At 39.5% G+C, this 9,481-nt stretch overlaps 1 protein-coding gene across 1 annotated transcript; it reads right to left on the bottom strand.

Moving 5' to 3' along the window:
• Positions 1–4,635: 4,635 nt before the first annotated feature.
• On the bottom strand, positions 4,636–9,179 carry LOC101847855 (coiled-coil domain-containing protein 105; the record flags this gene model as incomplete). Its single annotated transcript, XM_005113012.3, is given in 4 exon segments — positions 4,636–5,921; positions 7,549–7,758; positions 8,466–8,676; positions 9,007–9,179. Coding segments are annotated over 4 exon segments (780 nt in total), but the record flags the coding sequence as incomplete, so codon positions are not given.
• Between the last annotated feature and the right edge of the window lie 302 nt (positions 9,180–9,481).

Genomic DNA, 9,481 nt, shown 5'->3' with positions numbered 1-9,481 from the left:
CACACACACACACACACACACACACACACAAACTCTTCTAAAATAGAATGTTCACATTCTGAAGTACTAGTTTCAGAAATGGTTTAAAAAACATACACTTGTAAATTTTGTGACTTCCAAGAACTTTTCTTTATTTTCAATCAAAGCAAGACAATCAAAGAAAAAATGTATTTCATGATTCCAAAATAACTTCACTCATTAATTTTTCATGCAAGATTTGTGAGCAATTTCAACAATCCGTATCGTCTGAGATTGTGAGTGATGAGTGATAAAGAGAAAGTATGTTTCAGTGATGTAGGAGTGAGAGAATCTGTCCTTCCTAATTCATGAACAAGTCTCCAGCGTACTAAAAAGGCAACAGTCAAGCAGGCACTTTCAGCGAAGGACTACCATTGTACTATTGTATAACTTTGTAGTGGGACTTGAGTTTTGACAAGGAATCTCTATGATTACTTATGGACATTCAACCTTTTCCTCGGAAAAGTCAAATGTATACTTCGCTTTTGCGAAAAAAAATCCAGCCTTGCTCGTTATGTGTTATGTATCATCAGTACATCTGTGTAATATATGTAGGCCTACCTGGATTTTTTTTTTTTACAACAGGTTTTAGGCTAAGAATGCAAATGTTTTAGTTTTGGTTCCATCAACGTATTTCAGAAAACTGCAACCAAAGACCATAATGAAATGAAATCTTTTCTGAGTTTTCCTGGAGACAAAATTAGCGGCTGTGGTGAGCTCTTGTGACAACCCGATGGTTTTGATCTCTAGAGGAATACGTGTATAATTTTTTTCTCACGACTCTCAGGGAGAGACTACATGAGAGCAGGAAGGGAGAGACTACATGAGAGCAGGAAGGGAGAGACTACATGAGAGCAGGAAGGGAGAGCTGGGGGGATGTCAAAGAGAAAAAGCTGACATCATGCATGCAAACCAGTGACATCATTAGTCGCACGAGAAATGAAATCAAAACTGATTGATGAAATCTGTGCTCCGATAAATATACACTAGTATAATATATCTAGTGATGTTTAGAACTGACCTCGCATAAACTGACATTTTGCCTAAAAATGAGAGAAGGCCGGAAATTCACTTCAAACAATGGCATGATAAATATTCTATATATACATGTATAAAACATCAATGGCTGTACAGCTGATTTGTGCATCAGAGATTTTGTACCACAAGCGTTAGAATGACAAGTGAACTAACTGATCAAAATATTATTACAAAAGAGCCATTATAAACTTCTCTACAGACTAGTGCTGGATATTTTTAACATACCGGTATATAATTTTCTGCTATTTTTACACGAAAACAAACTTTTTTTTTCTTCTTCAACGCATGAAGTATACTACTAGACTACAGAGTACAGGGTTATTGTGTCTTCAGTCAAAAATCTTCTACTTACAAATAATAGCCCGTAGCCACGTACATTTACATGCATAATATTATAATCATTATACTCTGAAAAATATACTCTTTTTTTAATCTTCTCACCATTTCATCAGATGCTGAGAAACGATGTTGCTGATCTTTTTGTCTGTACAAGAGAAATAGGACGGAAGTATTTTGCATAAAACTTTTCACCTCCAAATCTACGAGACGGAATTTGTTAAATTTTACAATAAGAATATGATATCGCATTCAAATTTAAATACATAGAAGAATTTAAAAAGTGCAGTGTCCATAGAAGATTGTACGGCAGATAAAATTAAACTTCTGACAATGCCAGTAACAAGTAACAATAACTTCTACAGTGACCATATGTACAATATTGTAGAGGAAAATAATCAGTTGTGTTTGTGGTAGATGAAATAAACGTGTAAAATTAATACTGTTACGCCCGAGACAGGCTTTTACTTGACAATACGGGGACACAACACAGGTCAACCACGTGTGCCCTAAGCTGACAAAACATCTTTTTTAAAATTTCGGCGCCAAAATGTTTTATTTGCTAAATCGAAAGTCTGATCAGTTACCCTACTTGTGTGAAAAAATCCAAGTGAAACTGTGACTAATTTTTGAATGAATTAGAATTCAAATTTTGGAATAAACTCTATTTTTCAACGGTTACGCTGACAAAAAAAACCTCTCTTTTTCTCGAAACTGCTATAAAGAACAAAAAGACGTTTTGTCGGCTTACGGCAGCAGGTGTGGCACATAAACAGAAGAAGTGACAAGGCAAAAACAATTGAGTCCATTCACCCACACTCCTCTCACTCACAACAAATATCCACCTCTTTTAGGCAAATATACTCTTTTTTCTGATTCATCAGCTGGCAAGAGGAACAGATCCTATCTTTGTGTTTTTCAAATGTATAATTTCAATTATTGAGACAGTTTTCTCGGATGGAGTAATACTTCTACAGTTTACATGATTTAAAACAAAAAGAAAGGCGGCAGACATCATATCAGAAAAAAACATTGTTATAATTCATCACACTAGAAACGAGATGTCTGAAAACTTGCCTGTATCTAGAAATGCTGGAGCTTTAAATGAGATCTACAGCAGATCATACTGAGACAGCACATTGTGCTCATGTTTTTAGAGTATGGTCGCAAGCCTGTACGGTAACACTGGCACTTTGACGTACGGTTGTAGGATATGACCACAACACCATCAGTACAGGAGAATGTACTGACTGCTTAACATAAGACTCCACTGTACGTCATTTAGAAAACTGACATATGACAGTCTTACACCGTCAATATAGTTACGTACTTGTGTTTATGCATAGAGTGCAAATAATAAAACATCCCTTTACATATCAATTTATATAAAGGTATGAGATTGCCAGAAAGGCTTTTATCAATTTATATAAAGATATGAGATTGCCAAAAAGGCTTTTATCAATTTATGTAAAGGTATGAGATTGCCAGAAAGGCTTTTATCAATTTATATAAAGATATGAGATTGCCAGAAAGGCTTTTATCAATTTATTTAAAGGTATGAGATTGCCAGAAAGGCTTTTATCAATTTATATAAAGGTATGAGATTGCCAGTAAGACTTTTATCAATAAAGGTATGAGGCTGCCAGTAAGGCTTTTATCGTTAAAGGTACATGTATGATAGATTCTCTGGCCAGTAAAGTTTTTATCAATAAAGGTATGAGGTTGCCAGGAAGGCTTATATCGTTACTAGTACATAGATTCTCAGGCCGGTAAGGCTTACATTGTTAAATGTATGATAGATTCTGTGGCCAGTAAGGCTTACGTTGTTCAGCATACGATAGATTCTGTGGCCAGTAAGGCTTACGTTGTTCAGCGTACGATAGATTCTGTGGCCAGTAAGGCTTACGTTGTTCAGAGTACGATAGATTCTGTGGCCAGTAAGGCTTACATTGTTCAGCGTATGATAGATTCTGTGGCCAGTAAGGCTTACGTTGAACTGTTCAGCATATGATAGATTCTGTGGCCAGTAAGGCTTATATTGTTCAGCGTACAGGTATGATGGAGTCTGTGGTGTGTCGGGCAAAAACACCTGGAGGCAGAACGGCTGATATCACAAAGTCATGAAAGACGAAAAAAAGAAACTCCACCTTGTCAAGCACATCAAAATAACACGTAATCACATAAGCGTAAACACGTAAAGCAAAAATAGGAAGGAATGGTGTAAGAAAACGGTCGACGCCATGGAATGCAACAAGATGCATAGTCAAAAAATGTGATCACAGCCAAAAATAACAAAATAAATAGGAGAAACGTGAACCATGGTAGGTAAAAGTTATAAGCAGACACTGAGACAGCTGTTTTGTGGTCAGAGCAAGTGGAAAATCCTGCCACTGCCGCTGTGCCAAGAAAAATTTGCAGCTAAATTTGAATGCTGAAAATGTTGGGGAAATACTGCATGCAGTTTGTTTATTAAAATTAGGTAAGCACGAAATCTATCATATTGTATGAAGACACACTTTACTTTCAATTGAAAGTTTGTATTTTGTAGAGATGTCTGCGCAGGAAAGCTTTAGAGCAGAGCAACTGCACACTTCTAATGCTGAACTGTAGAGTCTTCGGCACAGGTTTGTCGAGTATATTGGTAAATAAAACACTCATCTATTTATAAATAGACTCATTCTGCCTGCTTCTATATCAGTATTATCAGCACGCAAGGCAACGTATGGCTAGGCAGAAACATGGGAACAAATACAATTATGTAGATCGTACAACTTTTGAGACGTTTGTTCATTGTAAAATAGTTACTGAGGGCAAATTTCTCATTCATGAGATTTCTTCTCCACTACTTATGATCTTCACTTTCTGCGACTTGGACCTTCCAAATACTCATCAGGGCACAGACGATGGATTTATCAGGGCACAGACGATGGTCTCATTTTTTCCAACAAAGGAAATGAGGACAAACACTTTGTTTTGTGCAAAAAGGAAACATTATTTTCATTAATTCATAATAATAATTCATAACAATTCATAATACTGCTGGATGGAAAATATTTCAATAGATATTTGGCCCCTTCAGCACAATGACAGTGAGTGAAATACAGCCACGATAAAACACACAGCACAAGGAAAAGTTCAAATGGATGTCCAACAATTTCAACAATATTGAAGGAGAAGGTGTTAACGGCAAGAAGAAACACATACAAAAATAAATTCACTGGTCAAAAACTGGAAACGCATTTATCACTCTTTTTGCTCTTCAAAAGGGATTTGTTTTAATAGATATGTTCATTCCCTGGCAAGGAAACACTTGCTTATCCTGCTGAGGGAAAAGGAAGGAAAACTTTGTTAAGGACAACTCAGGCATAGAAAACTTCAGTACAACACTACACAACACTTTTCTGTAACACTTTCTCTCTATTTCTTGTTATAACTCATGTCTTCACCTATAAGTGCAATGCTTCTAAAGAAGACAAGAAAATGAACAAAGAAAGGAGACATCAGGTTTTTTAAAAATAATGTCCACTCTTTTGTTGGAACAAATCACAGGTATTATCATGCAGTAGAGAAAAAAAAAGGATTGGATTCTAGAAGGCCACGAGGACAGGGGACAGAGCAAGTACTGGCGCAAAGATGGTCCATAAGAATTTGGACATAAACAAACAAATCAAATCTACAAGAGCAGACCAAGTAGAGTCTAAAGATATACATCGTACAAACCACAGCATTTTAAGCACCGTGTCAAAGCATATCTACTGGAGTTTTCACAAATGTCAGAGGCTAACAAACTTCCGCACAAAAACACAATGACGATAAGGCAAGTTTTTGACGGAAAACATCAGCTGTTTGATTTTTCATCTATTTATAGCTAACACTTTTTTATTTTACATTTTTATTTCTTCCGACTTCTTATTAATATTGTCTTTATTTAGTCTTGAGATGCGGCTATGAAAGCAGGTCAGAAAGTGATCGTCGACCTATATTTTTTAATGACCTAACCCCCCTCACAAAAAAGCCTTATATATAAATGAATAATTGTCGTGAATTTGATCTGAATAAATTGACACAAGTCTGGCAATACAGGATGTGTGGCGTAGTAGAATGCCTGTTGTGAGGAACGTACGAATTGTGAAAATACGGTGCTGAGACTATAAGCTAATAGTAATCTTCAAACGAAGAGACGTACAAAATAAGGACAACACACACAACATTCACAAAAATGCAGCAGCAAGAAATTTGATTCCTAGTTCATGAACGCTACTTCCACGGGATGTGGAGCTAACCACAAAACTGACATTGTAAGAAAAGACTCCCTCAGGGGGGGAGTGAGAAAATCCTGGCGCTCAGAACGCTGTGCCTAAACACCAGCGGCGGTCCGACTTCTGGCGCCTCATGCGGATGACGCTGCTGTCGATGTTGGAGGCAGCGCTCTTGCTGCGTTTGTCATCGCGCAGCTTGCGGTCCGCTATCCTCAACATCCCAATGTTCCTGCTGGTGGCGGTCAGAGACTGCAGCATCCCGTCGCCGGACTGGGGACGAGGGAGAGGAAAACGGAAGCAAGACCGCGATTACTTTGGCGTGTCGGTTATTTTTACAACTTGTTTTAGTAAGGTTTTACGGCGCTCGCAACTGCATAAGGTTATATGAGCGCAAAGGGGTGGATGTCAACAGAGAGGTCCAAACTGGGAATCAGACTTACTCTGCTCACCTCTCTAGCCTCAACAGCAAAAAGTCTGCTTTGATTATCGAGGCACCCTGGAAATAGCAGTTCACAAGAGAGTGACAAACATAAAAAAGAAGTAGAGGACAAAATGACGATAGTAAGGATGAGGAAAGAAAAAGCAGCAGCTCCCCCTATGTTGTTCCGGCACAGTATGAGCATGACATTGATGAATCAGCCCATCTACAATCCTACTGTGCATAAGAACATGTTAATATCCCCCCTTTGGGAATGGCCTAAAGACACATCAGTCAGTAACACTGCCCTGAGGGGTATTTTCACAACTGTCTTTACGTACATCCAAAAAAAAATGTTAAAGTGAAAAATATCAGATGACAAGCGCCTATTTGACATACGTGAGGCAGCGTGGTGAAATCAGGCGCTCGTCAAAATGATCAAAAGTGAAGAAACTGGCATTTTTGCGCAGGTTTATGAAATTTTATCGAATTTTCTCTCCTGATGATCTCCATGCTAGAGTCCGGGATACGGAGCATTCGGCGAAGAGCAGTGCATACGGCTGTTTAGACTACTCACATTTCAGTGTGGATTTCACTGATTTTACGTTGATAAAAGACACCAAAAATGTGAATTTCCACTTTCCACGGACTCACAAGCTAAGGAAATAACTCATCTTTGGCGGCCATTTTCTCACTAATTTTACCTCAGAAACTAGGCGACCCCCATCTCCTTCATTCTCAAATATCTCGACTTCAGTTCAAGATAAATGGATATTTTTTTTCATCCAAAGCAAAGCAAATGAACCAGCTTTAAGATGATATCAATACTCAATAACTCTACATGTCCAAAAACTGACGAGCGCCTGATTCCACCACGTCATGACACATATACACATGTAGTATGTAGAAGTAAGAGACAGCTAACGACAACTGCCATTTTCTTATTTTACTATAAATGTAAAAAAAATGTGAAAACAACTATGTCTTCTGTAAGTAAATAACTGAGATAACTAACTTTTCGTAAACTGATACAAAAATATGAACGACACTTTAAGGAAACTAACTTTTCTGTTATCAGACATTAATGTGAAAGACATTTTAACCCTACTCGTACGTCGTGTTTTACGATCGTATCCATACGACGTGGGGAACTCTGTGCCACCACTTAACCCTATCCGTACGTCGTGTTTTACTATCGTATCCATACGACGTGAGGAACTCTGTGCCACCACTTTCCAAAGAGGAAATTTACTCGTTAATCCGATCCGTACGCTTTGCATAGCAGTCTGTCAAAATAATTTTTTGAGAAATACAGAAAGTTTCAAAGAGATCTCCGCACTAGAAGTATTCTAAAATGTGAAGAACACAACTCCGAGGGTACAAAATGACCTCACAGCGTACGGAGAGGGTCAAGGCACCTACACCTCGACCTACACTGACAACACAGCGGACAACCTTGAACCCCGCCCGAGCACCGACCTTGATGATTTCCTGGGTCTCCGGGAGCTGGGTGCCGGGGTGTCTCTGGAAGACTCGAACCAGTGGCCGGTCGAGATGTTCCCTCGTGGACAGGTCGGAATACGACACGGGGCCGAGCGTGTAGCCAAATGCCCGCTCCGTGTTGTCGTACCAGCGCTGGGCCCGATGGAGGGCGTGTCGGTTCTCCCCGATCCCCAGGTTCAAATGTTGCTGAGGGGAGAAGAAAAAAACCAGATAACCGTTTCCAATGATGATTCCAACAGAAATCGCAGGAGACAGGATAGAGGATACATCAGCTCTTGCTTTCTGTCTTGGAACGTTTACCAGAAAGTCCTTTAGTACCCTTCTATAGTTCTACAGACTGACTAAAATTGAAATATAAGGCGGTGCTGATTAATCAGCAGTCACTTAATAATGATGATAATAAAAATATAATGATAATGATACAGATAATAAAATAGCAATATTAATATTCATCATAACAATAACAATAATAATAATAATAATGATAATAATAATTACAATAATAATAATAATAATAATAATAATAATAATAATAATAATAATAATAATGGTAGTGAAAACACTTATGCCGCTGCTGCTACTACTACTACTACTACTACTACTACTACTACTACTACTACTACTACTACTTTTACTATTACTACTACTACTACTACTACTTCTACTACTACTACTATTACTACTTTTCAAATCTTATATTAGTGTCATCATTCCCCGACCTTTGACCCACAAACTTCCCCGACCTCTGACCCACAAACTTCCCCGACCTCTGACCCACAAACTTCCCCAACCTCTGACCCACAACCTCCTCCAACCTTTGACCCACAAACTTCCAAAACCTCTGACCCACAAACTTCCACGACCTCTGACCCACAAACTTCCACGACCTTCACCTTCAGCGTGACGGTCTCGGCGACCTTCTGGGTGAGTCCCTCGTTAACCGACTTGTGCGCAGCCTGCTTGAGCTTGTCCACTCGGTCGATGACCGCACGCAGCTCCCGCCGCAGGTACGCCGACTGGTTGCGAGCGTCGGTGGCGTCACCTAGCAGCGTGTCCACCTCCGGCGTGTACGGACCCAGCGGGTCGGCCCTGCCCGCACCCATCCTGGTGGGAACACATGGAGGGGACAGCGTGTTATGGTGGAGTTACTTTTGAGTTACTTTTGAGTTACTTTTGAGGGTTAGTGAAAGTTTTACAGCCCATCCTGGTGGGAACACATGCAGGGACAGCGTGTTATGTTGGAGTTACTTTTGAGCTACTTTGATGATGAAGATGACGTTAACGATGATGCAGATGATAATGATGATGTAAACGATGAAGAGATGATGACGTTAACAATGCAGATGATGATGACGTTAATAATGATGATGATGATGTTAATAATAATGATGTTAACGATGATGCAGACGACAAAGCCGACGACCAGCCACTGACCTGCCCGGGTCCACCATGGAGACCCTCCCCTCCACCTGGCTGCGGTTGGGCTTGAGCGACAGGACGTCCTTCTCCGGCCGCAGCACGGAGGACAGGGCGTGGCACAGCAGGTCAAGGACACGCGAGCGCTCCTGGAGACTGGCGAACGTTCTCTTCCTGATGCTTTCAAGGCACTGGAGGGGGAAATAACGCAATGGGAATAAGAGAAGATAAGACAAAACAAGACAAGACAAAATAAGATAAGATAAGACAAGACAATATAAGAACAGATAAGATAATATAAGATGAGATAAGATTAGATAAGATAAAGATACTTTATTGTCCAGATCCTGGCACATTTGGTTTGGTGTTTCACTACGTACACACATACATACACACACACACGAACATACATACACACATACACACATGCACATACATACATACACACACACGCGAACATACATACACACATACACACATGCACATACATACA

This window comes from Aplysia californica, unplaced genomic scaffold (assembly GCF_000002075.1).
Source record: "Aplysia californica isolate F4 #8 unplaced genomic scaffold, AplCal3.0 scaffold01548, whole genome shotgun sequence".
NCBI classification, from domain to species: Eukaryota; Metazoa; Mollusca; class Gastropoda; order Aplysiida; family Aplysiidae; genus Aplysia; species Aplysia californica.
Note: the sequence above shows the minus strand (reverse complement) of the source record. Positions and strands in the feature narration are given on the sequence as shown.